At 34.5% G+C, this 17,099-nt stretch overlaps 2 protein-coding genes across 2 annotated transcripts; both read left to right on the top strand.

The window, feature by feature from the left end:
- Positions 1–960, top strand: LOC131908224 (olfactory receptor 8K3-like). The gene has a single exon (XM_059259273.1). The coding sequence runs from the start codon at positions 1–3 to the stop codon at positions 958–960; it is 960 nt and encodes a 319-aa protein (XP_059115256.1).
- Positions 961–9,719: 8,759 nt separating this feature from the next.
- On the top strand, positions 9,720–10,673 carry LOC131908223 (olfactory receptor 8K1-like). The gene has a single exon (XM_059259272.1). The coding sequence runs from the start codon at positions 9,723–9,725 to the stop codon at positions 10,671–10,673; it is 951 nt and encodes a 316-aa protein (XP_059115255.1). The 5' UTR covers positions 9,720–9,722.
- The last annotated feature ends 6,426 nt before the right edge of the window (positions 10,674–17,099 follow it).

Genomic DNA, 17,099 nt, shown 5'->3' with positions numbered 1-17,099 from the left:
ATGGGGAAAGACAACCTTACAGTGGTGACTGAATTCATTCTGATGGGCATCACAGACCACACTGAGCTTCAGGCCCCATTGTTTGGACTCTTCCTCATCATCTATCTGATCTCACTGATGGGCAACTTGGGCATGATCATCCTCACCACAGTGGACGCCAGGCTGCAAACACCCATGTACTTCTTTCTCAAACATCTGGCTATCACAGATCTTGGTTATTCTACATCTGTGGGACCCAAAATGTTAGTGAATTTTGTTGTGGATGAAAATACAATATCATTTAACCTTTGTGCTACACAGCTTGCTTTCTTTCTTGTGTTCATTGTTAGTGAGCTTTTTATTCTGTCTGCAATGTCCTATGACCGCTATGTGGCCATCTGTAAGCCTCTGCTTTATACTGTCATCATGTCACACAGGGTATGTTGGGTACTAGTGGTGATTCCTTATCTCTATTGCACATTTGTTTCTCTTCTGGTCACAATTAAGATTTTCACTTTGTCTTTCTGTGGTTACAATGTCATCAGTCATTTCTACTGTGACAGTCTCCCCTTGTTATCTCTGCTGTGCTCAGATACACATGAAGTTGAACTTATAATTCTAATTTTAGCAGCCTTTGATTTGATTTCCTCTCTTATGATCGTCCTTGTTTCTTACCTGTTAATCCTCATAGCTATTCTGAGGATGAACTCTGCTGAGGGCAGGCGGAAGGCTTTCTCCACCTGTGGGTCACACCTGACAGTGGTCATTGTCTTCTATGGGACTTTGATATTTATGTATGTGCAGCCCAATTCTAGCCACTCCTTTGACACAGATAAAGTGGCATCCATATTCTATACCCTGGTTATCCCTATGTTGAATCCCTTGATCTATAGCTTGAGGAATAAAGATGTAAAATATGCCCTGCAAAGAACATTGAATAATTTGTGCAAATTATTTTCTTTAGGTTTTCATAAAATATAAATTTTCCCAATTAAATATATTCAGAAAACATTAAAAACATAATTGTTTCAATATGAATTTGTACAATGTATTATTTTTATATTACTTTAACTATTATGAATTGTAATGATATATTGTATGCCTTAATAAACTTTACTTGAACATCAGAAACAGAACAAGCCACTAGATTAAACATAGAGGCCAGACAGTTGTGGCACACTCCTTTAATCCTAGCACTTGGAGGCAGAGATCCATCTGGATCTCCGTGAATTCAAAGCCACCCTGAACTACATGAGATTGACTTAGTCTAGGAGAGAAAACAGAGCCAGGCAGTGGTGGCACACACCTTTAATTCCAGTACTGGGAAGTACACAAGCCTTTAATCCCAGGAAGTGATAACTGGGCAGAGAAAGATATGTAAGATATGTAAGGAGACAGGAACTAAAGACTTTTCAGCAGAAGTGTCCCTTCCAGCTATAGACCTCTCAGCTGAGGCTTTTTCAGGCTGAGGAGTTGATGAGGTAAGAGGTGGTGGCTGTGTGTGACTTGTTCCTTTGTCTCTATGATCTTTCAGCATTTACCCCAATATTTGGCATCAGGATTTTTTTTATTAAAAGACCTTTCAGAATTTTTGTTACAATGAATAGATTAATAATAAAAACAAAATTTGAAAAAGTAAATAAATCTTTTTGGCAATAAGTTTATTTTATACAAAAATAGAGAGAATACATTCTAGACACCACTCACCTAATCACATGCACACACACATACACACACACACACACACACACACACACACACACTCACAAGCAATAAGGAGAGTGACATGAAGAGGCAACATCAGAAATAATGAGAATTTCAAAAAGAAAATGACTAAGTTTCTTGTATGTTTATCACTTCCTGGGAGAGAGCCCAAAGTATCTGTCCCTGGCATGTTCATTTTGTCTAGTAATTGCTTTCTCTCAGACTTAACACTTTTTTCAATATAGTGTTATTCATTTATACCACATATTGTTTGTTTACATGAAATAAAATTGTCATTACTTTGCTGAAAAATGACTATCCCAAACACTGTTATTACATTCATTCTTTGTCAATATTTTCATTTCAACATATAATTCTGCTACCTATAACTCAGTAATGTAAATACCCCTACTGTACCGTGATCTTGTCTTACTTAATTAATTTTTTTGACAATCATTGACCTATCATTTAAGATTAGTACTCTTAAGCCCTTCGTGAATGTGCTGAGGAGTGTACTTGTATTCCTGTTGCTATCCTTGCTTATTAACTGTCTGCCCAGTATTATAGATTTTTAAAATTATCTACAGAGATATGATAACCCCTAGGCAAAGAATACATGTTTATATCTTTCTGTATGAATACTGCATTGAAATATTTTTGTATCTTTTCAGTATGGTTATTGCCTTATTATTAGCCAATATGGAAATACATTGTCATCAATTCTCATTGGTTGATCATATCAATGTATTGTTCATTTCATGAGAAACAAGTCAAATGATAGTATATATTTTGTTTATTTTTCTTTTGGTCTATACAAGTACTCTTCAATGGTGTTAGACCATCAAAACTACAGTGAGTCTGGTATATAAGGATTTGCTTGTGTTTTACCCATTCATGTTCAGTGCCATTCTCCACATTATCCAGTGGAAGTATGGCTACTTTTTTTCATTAAAAAAAAAAAACATTTTGTTTTATTTTTGAGAACTTGCTACCAAGTTTTTTTTTTTAGAAATATCAAGTTATGTTAGTTCTTCAAGCTAAAAAGAAGTGACCCAATAAATTAATTCAAAACTGTGTAATGACACAAGGAAGAGCAGCAATAGCAGAAATAATAAAAGGAGTACTATAGGGCCTGGAAAATTTGATAATTCATTATTTCAGTGACCTTAAAAACTATTTCTGAGACAATACTCCATGCTATAACTCAGATAAGCATAAAACTCAATGTAATGCCAATTGGTATAGAATTGGTAGCAATTCTCCTCCTTTCATGTTTCAAGTACTCTGATTAAATACCTTAGCTGTCACACCAGGTATGATTTCTTTTAAAACCGTCTGAGCATTGTTTCTTCATTTGCCTTCATTAGAAATAATTTTAGGATCTGAAGACATAGCACAGCAGTTAAGAGCACTTACTGCTTGTGCATAGGACCTGAGTTCAGTTTCCAGCACTTACATGGAAGAATCATAGCTATTCTGTAACTGCAATTCCAGGGCTTCTATCCACTAAGAAGCTGAATACATCTAGTGCAAAGAAACTCATGTAGTCACACACACACACACACACACACACACACACACACACATAAAAAATAAATAATTATTTTAAAATTCTATATACATTCAATGAAAGTTTAAAGAGTTATTGCACTGAAAAAATGTAAAATATTTGAGACTCATTTCATTGCAAAAAAATGAAAAATACTCAAAGTGCATCACCCCATATAGTTGAATTGGTGCAATTAAACATTGTCTTTAAGGTAGTCAAACTACCTAGGACTTCCAGGTAACATTATTGAGTAGCATATATCAGATGGCCCTGGGAAAGTGTTAGCAGAAATTAGCATTAAGTAGTTTAAAATGTACCAAGGAGGAGGAGGGGAAAAAGAAGAAGAAAGAAGAAGGAGGAGGAAGAGAAGAGGAAGAGGAGGAGGAGGAGGAGGAGGAGGAGGAGGAGGAGGAGGAGGAGAAGAAGAAGAAGAAGAAGAAGAAGAAGAAGAAGAAGAAGAAGAAGAAGAAGAAGAAGAAGAAGAAGAAATAGAAGAAAAAAAGAAGAAAAATGGTAGAATTTTTTGATTTCTGATTTCTGTATTTTCAGGGTTAGCCACTTTGTACAAAAGAAGAATGAAAAGATATTTTTTTCATAAAAGCTGTGGTTAATGATTTATTTGAATACATAATTCACAAGGAGAAAATAAGAGATAAATTTCCTCTACACAGAAAAAGCTCAATAAGAGAGTAAGTTTTCTTCATAATATTTTAAGGCTTGGACTTGAGTAGTTTTATATGAGTTTAAGCCACCCAGGAAATTAACAGTGAGCTTCACAATGACACATTTCTGGGAGGGCTTGCTCATACCTAATGTCACAGCATTCACAGCATTCACCAGATTCTACAGGGTGTACTTGCCACATACTAAAGACCAATGTGAGTGACATATGAATTCTTAGTAAGCCTGATCTACATAGGGAAGCACTGCCTTTAAAATATTCATCTGTTATCAATAGTTCTGTAGAGAGGTTTAGGAAATCATGAGCTCCCAAACTAATAATCTACTGTTGTCAGGCCCAGTTCTGTGTAGGCCCCCTGCAAGTAGTCACAGTTGCTGTAAGGTCACAATTTCATTGGTCCATAAGTCTGAATTTCACAGTCCTTTTTCCTTTCTTCTGGCTCTTACATCCTCTCTTCATTTGTGTACCCTTTGAATAATCTACTAGCTGTCAATCAATGCTTTCAAACCCACATCCATGACCCTGGTTAAAACTCAGTAGACCTTGATTTAAAAAAAAAATAGTGTCCTTTTCTCTAGAAAAGATCATTTCTCTTGTTTCCAGCATTTGTGTGAAGTTTAGGCCTTGTGAGCTTTCCCCTTCCATGTTAGTTATCTATTATCGTCATTCTTGCTCAGGAAATGTTTAGGCAGCCATGTTGGTAAGACTTTTGGGTGTAGCTTTTGATATGGTCAGCCGTGAAAGGATGTAGATAATATTATAATATGTACATGGAATATCATACAGACTGAGAAGTTTCTATTTATGTATTTAGGAGTACACATACAGGTATGAATGTAACAATTAAGGGAATAAGAGACAATGAATTTGAAAGACAGCAATCAAAGATTTTGAGTAAGCAAAGAAAGAGGTAAGTGATGCAATTACAATCTTAAAAACTATTAATTTAAAACATCTTTTTAAAAAAATAAGCATTTAATAAATAAGAAAATACAAATGGATATATGGGAGGGACTTGTAGAAAGAGATGGTAATAGGAGTGGGAAGGAGATTAAAGAGGGCCAGGGATCATAGATTTTATAAATGTATGAAATAGTCAAAGAACAAATTCATTTTAAGATTTTAAAATAAATTCAAGAACAAAATAATCACAGCAAAATGAAAGCATAATAGTTCCTGATATTGTAAAACTATGGAGCTGAAAGAGCAGACAGTCATCTGGTTCCATGTTTAGACTTTTTTTTAAATTAAGATTTCTTTATTGAACCCCCATGTGTTGTACAAGGAAGTCCATACATAATAAAAACATTTCCAATTGGTGTGACAGGAAAATTAAGACTGATTAGCATCATGCTGCTATTCTAGAATAAGCAGAATAAGATGAGAAAAAGCACTTCCATGAAACATACACAATGTTTGCATTTCACAATAAGATATCTTTTGTGATTTAAAATATTGTATTATTTATAATTTTAATATTCCCAGTGGCCAAATTCCATCTGCACATATTTTCTTAATTGAAGAAAGGGGCCACTTGGGAAGTAAGGAATGGGGGTGATGTCAATTTAGTAAAGCACAAGGGAAGTGATCCAGGGTGCTGATGTAGAAAGATGGTAGCAGTTAGGAAAAAGAACTACCTGAAGTTTAATTTTGAGGATCTGCAAGTGGCACACATAGAGAAAACAAAAGTTGAGTACTTACAGAGATGTTGACCCCACCTCTGTACCATACTATCTTAGAATACCATTCACCTCATAATCAGCCTGGTGTCTCTAAAGACCTTGTTAATAAGGAATAAAACCCTTTGAATATTATTCTCTAAAACACCAAATGGCACATGCTATAATACATGAAATGTGTACATGGTCAATGACTCAGTCAGTACTTAGTGAGTAGTTACCATTCCAACTTAGGTTAGTTTTGATATCTTACAACACAAAATTCAAGCTCACTGACTTACCTGTTCTCTGTGGCCCTTGTGGTTAGGAATGATCCAAAGTCTTTCCTATGGTCTTTGTCTGTTATGGAAGAACTGCTTTCCATCACAGCTAAGTAGCTCTTTTCTGTATGTTGAGATCTGGTTTTGTGTACACTCATTTTCACTGTTTCTATCTGTTACAGTAGTCATCAGTTTTCTGGCTTATTTAACTTCAAGAAACAGGAAATATACACAACAAAAGAGAATCATTCCACTTTTTTTTTTTTTTTTTTTGAGTCTTAGGATCTTTGGCTGATCTGCCTTCTTTTTCAACCTGCCGATTCCTTGAAAGTGTATTTTATATGTAATATCAAGGTGCTTAATAATGTAATACTGGAAAATATAGCTGCTTTGCCAGTCATCTGGGAATACCAAAGACAAACCAGTGTCCAATATTATCCAATATACCCATTTCTCTCCAAACCTTAAAAAGCTAAAACACTCATTTTCCTCATGAATCAATTGCCTTAGGAACAGAAATCAAATTCAGAATTGCCACATACATACTGAATTTCAATTTAAACTGTTGTGTTTTCAGTTGATTGACTCCACTTGAGTCACTTAATCTTTTCTTACATTCTATTCATTAAAATAATTTGCTGGAACAAAAAAAATCAACAAATATAAATGTGAAATTTGATAGATATCTTTCTTCAGATATAAGAAAATAAAAAACACCCTACCTATTGGCCAATTGCTGTCACAATTCTGGTGTCTATTTGCTATAAAACATTCTTTCACTTCTTGAGAACTGGATTATCAGATCATGAGAATATTCCATGCTTGATCAAAATCATTGTCTAATTAGCCTTAACTGCAAAATTGCATTCATAACAAAATATTATTAAGTTTTGAAGTTGTTGACTAATACAAAATGAAATATAACAAAATCTGTTATGATTATATGTGTGATATGTACTGTTAAAAATCAAGTGAGTTGTTCTTATCTTCAGTAACAGACACTGAGAAACTAATCAGTAATGTTTGCAACATAATTTATTATTGTAATTCAAAGTGAATTCTTGTAATAAGCCCAATACAAAAGTTTCTTTTTCATCAGTAAAATGAAACAAAGAAAATAAAATACAAAACAATGACTTTCCAAATTACAAATTACTGCCCATGATTCTGCACTATGTATGATATTAAAGTTAACATATCCTTTGAATAAAAAGTCTATGGATTTGATGACCATTAATTGAAATGTGACACTATATAGTAGGTATATAGTAATAAAAAATTTCAAATAATGGATAATATTTTGGATTAATTTGTTAGCACTGTATGTGTGTGTGTGAGTGTGTGAGTGTGTGTGTGTGTGTGTGTGTGTGTGTGTGTGTGTGTGTGACTGCATAAATGCAGGCATAAATGAACATAGAATGCTTGTGATTAGATATCATATCAGATAGGAAAATTTGAGAAGAAATGTTGGCTAGAGTTCTCTTTTTTCCAACGTATTTTTTAAAAGAAATATAGTTCTATGGACCAACAAAGCTAAAATAACTTCAATAAATGTTATATGAATGAAAATACATGGAGGTCCATCCAAGCCAGTTTTTCTGATAATCAAACATATATTAAATATTTTATAAACCTAGGTCATGATTCACTATTATTCACTATGGATTTCTTATTAGAGACAATATATCTCATAAGACATTTTTCCATATCTTGTCATATTTATGTATCTATAATATATGAATGCATTGTTCCTTTTATTTGTAGGTTGTGAAATGGTAGTGTTAATTCTATCATGCTAGGGGTCTGATGCTGATAAAGTTCTATTTGTGATTTTTAATGTTTAATGGTATTGTATGGTTCATATATTCCATTAGACTAAGGCAAGAAGTATTTTACTTTTCTAATAATATATTCAAAGAACAACTAATAGATGTACAAGACACTCTAAATCCCCCAGGAAATCATGTACAATTTGTTTACCTATTTGTATTTGAACTTCAATACAGTGAGTCTCATGACACTAGAAATGAAAAGTTATATAAAGGAAAATACATTAAACCCATTCAGTTACAAACTAAGAAGATCAAAACAGTTGGATTCCTAAGCAGGTAAGAAGGAACAGTGGGCTTTGATAGGTTTTAAGAGACATACTTAAACTCAGCTATTACCCCAAATATAAATATTACTAGTATTAATAACTAGAGCAGAACTTTTTTGCAGTCACTAATAGTCTGTGTTCATTATTCACAATGCTCACTTTAAACCTACTGTCTTGCTGCTCAGTCATCTCTTTTAACCAGAACCTTTTTCTATCATTACCCATCTGGTATCATCTCTGTATTATATCTCATGTTTACTCAGGCTGTCTTTCCAGGAGAGGTAGAATGTAGTGTTTATGAGACTATATTCATATGTTAGATGAAGCATTTGAATCCTGATTTTACCATTTATATTTGAGTAAACCTTTATTAAGTATTACAGCCCTCTGAGCCTCAGTTTATTTGCATCCTATAGTAGTAGAGAAGACATAACTACCTACTTCTGTGTACTGTGAGGATCACATGAGTTCAGGTTGATAAAGAGCTTAGAAGTATATGCAGTACACAGCATTTTCCCTCTTTCTCTTGGCATCGATCTTCTTTCCACTGGGCTTCTTTCCACAATTCTCCACAATTTAAGGACAGTCAGGATATTCAGTCAGGACCTTGTTTTCACAGAAGAGAGATGCATGGTTCGGAGATCGTTAGAAACAGTGATTCATCAAGAAGACTAAACGAGTGGCAGGAAATCAGACTGAGATGTTAGATTCTGAAGAGTCTCTAGAATTAGGTTTTGAACATTAGTAAACAAGCTGAGATGTACTGAAACATTCATCCTTAGTCAAAGATGTATGTAATAGTGTGGAAAATGTAGTGTGTAAGTAGTTCTTATTACTTCTTTAAGCATATGCTTTACTTGATAAGAAACAAAGGAAAATTTCCAAATCTCTCTCTCTCTCTCTCTCTCTCTCTCTCTCTTTCTCTCTCTCTCTCTCTCTCTCTCTTTCTCTCTCTCTCTCTTTTTCACACACACATACACACACTTATGTGTGAGTGTGTGTGCTTTAAAACTTGAAAATTTTAAATTTAGAAATAAATAAGAAAGTCTTTGCATAATTAAAAAAAACTTAGCAACAAATGAAAGAGCAATTAATTCTTTTATCAAAATGACTACTTTATTTCTGGGTGTGATGGCACATGCCTGTAATCCAAGCTCTCAGAGGGTAGAAGGAGCAAGATCAGAAGCTCTAGGTCATTTTCAGCTATGCAATGAATTTGAAGCTAGACAGAGCTGCAGAAGATTCTGTTGATGCAGAGACAATATGAACACAAGTTTTAGGTCGCCCTGGGCTACATAGCAAGACCCAGTCTCAGAACAGACACCAAAACAAGGAAATAAAATCAAGACCATTCTAATACTTCTTGTATTCTACCCTTTTAAAGCTCACTGTGTCATAGTTGTGGGGAATATACATATTGTCTTCTATACTTCAGAGATGGAGCAGAACTGGCGATTTCAATTGAAGAAACCATATCTTATTTATTTTTTTTTGTTGTTTTGTTTTTTGTTTTTTGTTTTTCGAGACAGGGTTTCTCTGTGTAGCTTTGCGCCTTTCCTGGAACTCACTTGGTAGTCCAGGCTGGCCTTGAACTCACAGAGATCCGCCTGGCTCTGCCTCCCGAGTGCCGGGATTAAAGGCGTGCGCCACCACCGCCCAGCTTGAAGAAACCATATCTTATATGCCATGCTATAATTTCTCTGACATACATTATTGCAAAAATAACTTACGTTAAACTTACTTCCTACACAGGTTGCCACTATTAAGCCCAATGGAGAAACTCAACCACACTGCAAAGATCCAGGTTACTGAGTTTATTCTCTTGGGACTCACCACCAGTCCCGGCCTCAAAGCACCACTCTTTGGAATATTTTTAATCATATACTTGGTCACACTGATGGGCAATTTGGGCATGGTTATTCTGACTCATTTGGACTCTAAACTACATACCCCTATGTACTTTTTCCTGAGACATTTATCAATCACTGATCTTGGTTACTCCACAGTTATTGGTCCAAAAATGATGGTAAACTTTGTTATGCAGCAAAATACTATTTCCTACACTGGGTGTGCTGTACAGCTGACATTCTTTGAGATTTTCATCATCACTGAACTATTTATCCTCTCAGCCATGGCCTATGATCGCTATGTAGCCATCTGCAAACCTCTCCTCTACGTGATCATCATGGCAGGGAAAGTGCGCTGGGCGCTGGTACTGGTACCCTATCTCTACAGCATCTTTGTGTCGCTACTTCTCACAGTTAAGTTATTTACACTGTCCTTTTGTGGCTCTAACGTAATCAGTTATTTTTACTGTGACTGTGTCCCTCTGATATCTCTGCTCTGTTCTGACACACATGAATTAGAACTGATCATCTTAATTTTCTCAGGCTGTAATTTACTCTCCTCCCTCTTGATCGTTCTCATATCTTACGTGTTCATTTTTGTGGCAATTCTCAGAATGAACTCCAAGGAGGGGAGGTCCAAAGCCTTCTCCACATGCAGCTCTCATCTGACAGTCGTAGTAGTATTCTATGGAACCCTGCTGTTTATTTACCTGCAACCCAAATCCAGCCATACTTTTGATATTGATAAAATGGCCTCTGTGTTTTATATGCTAGTCATTCCTATGCTCAATCCATTGATCTATAGTCTCAGAAACAAAGAAGTAAAAGAGGCCCTTAAGAGAACTTTTACTCATGGATTCAGAATCTCCACTTAATACCTTAAAATTCAGTCACATAGATTTCATATTTTGTCAGACCACAAGACACAAGAGATCATCATATAATAGAAATAAACAGCAAGCTTAAGTCTCTTCATAACCAATTCCCTCTACACAAACTCCTGCTTCTTTTCCAACTCAAAAGAATAAAGCACATAGTACTAAAAACAACATCTTCAAATGCTATTCAAAGATCACATTGGAAATTGTAGTTTATAAATATGGAAAAATGAAGTTTTTGTTGTTTCAGCTTAGTCTTGAAAAAGGAAAAATAATTTCTAGTTAAAATGAATCAATGCAAAGTATAGACTTAGTAATATATATTTTGCAGTAGTCATTGAATATTAAAGTTAAATAAGATTATGCCACACAGAAGATGCCAGCTAAACAGGAAATAAGAAAAAATATTACAACTAAAATCATTTTTAATCCATATTATATTACATGATGAATTTTTCAGAATGGCGCCATACTGTTGGCTCTATTTCTAATATTTCAATGGAGAATCTGCTTTCTTTGCTCTTATATCTCACAAATTAGTGCTGAGAATTAGCTAATGAGATGTTTTCAAAAAGTGTTAATTTTTGTTTATCATGATGCACCACTAAATTATATCCATAACGAGATATAGGTAATCTTATATTATATGTACTTTTTAAATTCATAAATTATAACATAAAATAAAAACATCTAAGCTAAGGGTCAAACAAAGGAAAAGACATCATAATGAAGTTTAGTTCAACTTACAATATTTTATATATTAAGGATGAATTGTACATACAGGAAGATTTTTCTATTAGACACCATGGAGAGTTCGCATTAGGTAAGTTTGGATTTATAGTTTCATGACACAATGATTTAAGACTGAAAATGAATTATGGTCATCTGGCCACAAACTGCTACATTATGAACATTTTTTTGAAATATATAATAGTGATTATGTAGAGAAGATAACTGTTACTTCAGAAGTAATTGTGTAACCATTAAGTTAGTTAAGTGTCTTGTTTCCATTGGAAAGATTATATAAAAAGGCATAGACTCTGAAACACTGATTCTTTCATGTTTCCAATCAGGATAGCCTCAGCTCTTATCTCACAGTTTCTTCAATCATATACTAATACATTCTCTTCCTTGATGCATTTTCTCTCAAAGATATCCAATTTTCTGCATGGAATGGGGAGGCATTTAGTCATTAAGCTGCTAAGGACAGTTAGGCAAAGAAAATTCTATTAAAACTTTATTCTAAGTATGGATTAATTCAATAAAACATGTTTGAAATCAAAGTGCAGTTTCAAAGGTTTGTTTTCCTATATAAATCAGTTTTAATAATTAAAAATTCTACTACCACAAGTATCCACAAGGAATAAAATCAAAATGTTTCAGGTATGGTTTATGATGCTTCTCTAGATTAAAATGTTGGCCTCCAATCAGTATATGAGTGTTTGTCCAATGGGTTTCCAGATGAGGCAAAGTCCACAGGGACAGTTTCATTCTTCAAGGACCAGTGGACTTCTAGACAACAGAGAATACTGCTGTGAATATGCAACCTGAAAGCTTTCTTCTCTCTCATAATATTGATGACTCTCTCAGCGGTTTTAGTGTCATTTTGTTTGTCATGCATTGGACAGATGTGATCATTCTTGCAAACCCCCTTTTATCCCTCAAGTATCTTCCCCTAAAATTCTTTGGGATCTGCTGCTTCTCAGGTTTCTTGTCTGAGGATGCCAGTTGCCACTTCATACTCCAAGAGTTGTTCTGATTCGGCACTGACAGGATCAGAGGCAAATCACCCATATTTCTGTAAATATGATTTGAAAGAGACTGTTGTTCTTGAAAGTGTGTGCCTATATCAATCACTGTTTAGTTTTGTAAAGACAGGCTGTACCTGGCTCGATATTTGGCCAAGATAGCAAAATGATGTGTTATTTTTGATTTAAAGTTGTTTTGATTTATAAAAGTTGGGAAAAATATATACTTGTTTTTGCCAGAGGTTAATGTTGGAGGACAGGAAAAATTTGCTTGTTAGTGTGGAAAAACATGTTTGTTTTTGATGTATAAATAAAGATGGCTGGAGCTATTCCGGGCCAGGTACTTGTGTGAAACTCATTTGGTGGTCAGACAGTTCATTTCTTCACACTGGAGCCCCTTCCCTGTCTCAGGATCAGAACCCAGGCTGTGGCAGAACTGTGGCATAAAAGATTTACACTATTTAAAACAGTCTTAATTAAGAATAAAATGGAAGGACTCACAAATATGCTAAAACTTCAATACACAAGAGCTGACATTTTAAATGAGACACAAGAATGGCAAAACATAGATATTCCAAAATGCATGCATGTATGGGGATCTGTGGATTATCTAAGAAATTTGAACAACTAAATCGTGCCTAATATGCCCATATCTTTGTATTTATATGCATCTGTTTCACTAGGTCCAGAATAAAACAAGTTCATTGCATTACATGTAGGTATACTCAAAGTAGTATTAAAAGTATAAAATAAAACATATTCATAAAATGAAATACTACTCAGAAATAACACAAAATGAATGATCTCCACATTCAACCACATAGATGAACACGAATATCATTATATAAGCACCGTGCTATATTTAGATTAATCTGTAAAACAATTAAATTAATCTGTTATTACCTGAATTATGGCATGACAGAATTTATTATGAAATACAGGGCGTCATTTTAGGGTGATGAAATATTTTGTTTCTTGGGAAATGTTTTTCAAGTGTAATCCATGTACACTAGTCCATTTATATATGTTTTCTAATTTTAAAAATATTTCCAATAGTTCTTTGATAATTTTGTACATGTCCTCTCCCCTTAACTCTTCCCATGTATTTCCACCTTCCTTCTCCAACAAACTTTTTATCTTTTTTGTTCTCACTTCAAGTCTAGTTTGTGCTGTCCAAATATTCCTAGATATGTGGCTTCCCACTGGATTATTGTTGACTTATCAGGGGCTCCATGTTTTTGAGAAAATTGACCCTTCCTCTACCTAAAGCTGATGATTTCCAATAGCTCCTCTGTTAGAGGTGGAACTTGGTGCCCAACTCCCTTTTTCATGCTAGGATTTGGTCTGTTTTGGGCCTGCACAGGTCTTATCCAAGCTGTGATAATGGCTATGAGTATTCAAGAAGTGTCTGACATTGATTGTGTTGATTTCTAGGTCCTTGTAATAAATGATACATGTTTTCTATAGCAAAAGTTAAAAAATACAAGCAAATTTTAAAAGCAATATAATAAATCAAGGTATATGTTTATAACTTACTCTAAAAAAATTCAAGGAGAGAGGATGTCTGAAAAGATTATAAGGAATAACATTATTGACTGTCTAAAATAACTATAATACAAGTAATTACGTATATAAATATGCAGGTATAGTTTAAATAAAAGTTTTTCATATGCACTGACAATGTTCCCTCAAAGAGACAAAGATCATGTAACTAAAAACACCATTATGAGACACAAGAAGCCCTCTTTTGAGTTGTTGGTAGGACTTTCCAAGGGACTCCCAAAACACACAGCATATTGATATTGCTCTTGGATGCTCCTGAGAGCAGGAAGGTGTGTCCCTATTGCTGAAGACATCATGAACTACAGAAATAAGGCCCAGAAGTTCCTTAGCTTGAATTAACCTGAGTGAGTCCTCACTAAGGATTAGCTTTCAGGGTACTAGAAGGCACCAGCCAGACAAGCTTCCAAAGGAGAGAAGCAAGCAACAGTCCCATGTAACCATGATGAGTATGAACCACAACAGCAACCAGCATGGCATGATAGCCCTACCACCGTAGTGGTAAGCATACATTGATGAAAACGAACAACTCTCTAGTTTGACTCAAGATCTATTCAGCTGTAGGGAAACCATGCCTAGTACTGGAAACCAAGCTAGCTACTTAGAGATAGTAAAGTTGTGGATATTGGAGGAGTACCACTTTACTAAACCTGCATAATCTCTAACAACAATCTAAGTATTTTTCCTTATACACACAGATAAGTACAATCCCCATCCATCTTCAAGGAAACCACTCTTTGCAACAGAGTAATATTTTTAGAGAAAACCACAAACTATCACAAAACACTGTTGTAGTTACCACTCAGTGAATACATCTACAGAACACTCCTGCACCTAAGACTCAGAGAATGTTGTGGAAGAAGGGTGAGGAAATTGTAAAAGCCAGGGGATCAAGAAGTTTGGTATGAGATTGTGTCTCCTAGTAATGTCACACGGTATACCTATGAAGTCTCATGAACATGACTATCTAATATTAATAAGGAAAACAACAAAAGACATGCCAAATGGAAGAGGGAAAGCCCAAGAGGCCTCAATCCTACATGAAGAACTACAGACAACTAAGGAATGCTGAGAGTTGGAGAAACAGTCTTCTCCAGGGAAGAGCACAATAATTGGTTATCCAATAGCAAATGGTCAGCCCTGAAAACATACATACAAATAAAATTATACAGACTGAGCAGGTTATATTTAGTAATATACACACATACATATACTTTCAATAATAACTAAGGGAAAAAAGCAACCCTGAATTTGAAAGAGAAGGAGGATTATATGGGAGGGCTAGGACAGTAGAAAGGGAAGGGGAAAATATGTAATTGCATTACAATCTCAAAACTAAAGAAAAAGTAAAAAAAAAATGGTAAGATGCGTGAGTATAGTTTACTCAGTAAAATTTCAGCATTATTTTATCTTCCAGTATTTCATTTCTCTAAATAATGTTCTTACTGTAATTTTTATTTATACATTTTAACACCTGTATTGCTTTTCTATAACAGCTTTTCCAGAATCAAGTTTCTACCTAAGGAACCCACCAATTTTTTAAATTGGACTTAAAGTGTGAATATTTAAAGTGTAAATTCAGAATAATTAGCATGTTTTTTTTTCATTTTGCTATCATAATTGGTTCATTAATGCCCTCCTTTGTATTTATTTTTGATATTTTTGATGCATGAATTTGTGTTTTATCTCAAATTTTCCAAATTTACATATTTATATCTTAATCCTTAATATATCAGAATGTAAATGCATATGGTAATTGAACTTTTGAAAAACAATTAAATTAAAATGGGTTTATTGTGTTAAGCTATGTGTTCTTAAAAAAAGAAGTACCTCTCAGAACTCAGGAACCCAAGCAGAAGAGGAGACAGAGAAAGTGTAAGAGACTGAAGGGATGGAGAACACCAGCAGAATAAGGCCTTCTGAATCAACTGAGCAAAGCTATTATGAACTCAAAGAGACTGAAGCAGCAACAACAGGGCTGAGGAAGATCTGCACCAGGTCCTTTGTGTTATATATTATAGCTTGCAGCATAGTACTTTCTTGGAGCTCCTGCATACGTGAATGATTGGGTCTCTGATTCTTGTGACTGCTCTTGGGGCTCTTTTCCTTCTGCAGGTTTGCTTTGTCCAACTTCCATGTGATGGTTTTTGTTTTTTCCTATTATATATTTTATATTGTTATGTTCAGCTGTTATCTCTTAGAAGCCTGTTATTTTATAATGAGAGACAGAAAGGGAGTAGATATGGATGGGAAGGGAGGTGGCAGGGAACTGGGATGAGTAGAACAAGGGACAGAAAACTGTAATAAGGACATATTGTATAAGAAAAGAATATAGTTTTAATAAAAGTAGGGGAAATAACTAAAAAAAATAAAAATTAATTTGAAAAAGAGATGCCTTTCAGACATTTAATAATCTTGCTGTCTTTGCTTTGGAATTTTACACTTTTACTCTAGATACAAATGTCTCCTATTTATTCAGCTTCAATATACTTCTGTTGAGAAAAATCACCTATAGCTAGGTGTTCATAAAGAATGGCAATGTTAATGCTTTAAAGGCAATTGTTTGACAAAATGTGCATCGTGCTTTCCCTAAATCTGTTCCCACTCAAGTCTTGATCTTTTCACTGAGAAACAACAGCAGCAACAACAGTGAAAATATTCGCATCTATTTTTATTAGGGAATGCAATTTAAATGTGAATTAAAAAGAACATTGTTAGAGTATTACTCAGTAAAAGTCCAACTCCATTTCTTTTCTGTTTTTTTTAATTTATTTATTTTAATTTCTATAAAGCTTTATTATCAATCTACCATCCAGAGACAAAGCCCAACACCCCTTCCCTAACAAGCAAGCTGAATAACATTTAACAAAAAGAGCCACTGGTAGGACGAGATGATGTGTGAAACTACTTCAAAGGGCCAAAAACAGAAGGAATTAAAAGTGAATAGAAAATTTCTTAATAAGAAGAAAAAGAAGAAAGAAAAAATGAATGTTAAATGAAAAAAAAATTGCATGAGGGGGAAAAAAATCCCACCAAATCACAACACTTCAAAGCCCGGCAATTGGGAGGTAAAACCTACAAGTCCCAGGCCAGAGACAAAACATCCACATATATA

Source organism: Peromyscus eremicus, chromosome 4 (genome assembly GCF_949786415.1).
Source record: "Peromyscus eremicus chromosome 4, PerEre_H2_v1, whole genome shotgun sequence".
NCBI classification, from domain to species: domain Eukaryota; kingdom Metazoa; phylum Chordata; class Mammalia; order Rodentia; family Cricetidae; genus Peromyscus; species Peromyscus eremicus.
Note: the sequence above shows the minus strand (reverse complement) of the source record. Positions and strands in the feature narration are given on the sequence as shown.

Excerpts from the sequence above, each read along its gene's own strand:
- LOC131908224 (XM_059259273.1), top strand. The coding sequence starts at position 1 with ATGGGGAAAGACAACCTTACAGTGGTGACTGAATTCATTCTGATGGGC.
- LOC131908223 (XM_059259272.1), top strand. The coding sequence starts at position 9,723 with ATGGAGAAACTCAACCACACTGCAAAGATCCAGGTTACTGAGTTTATT.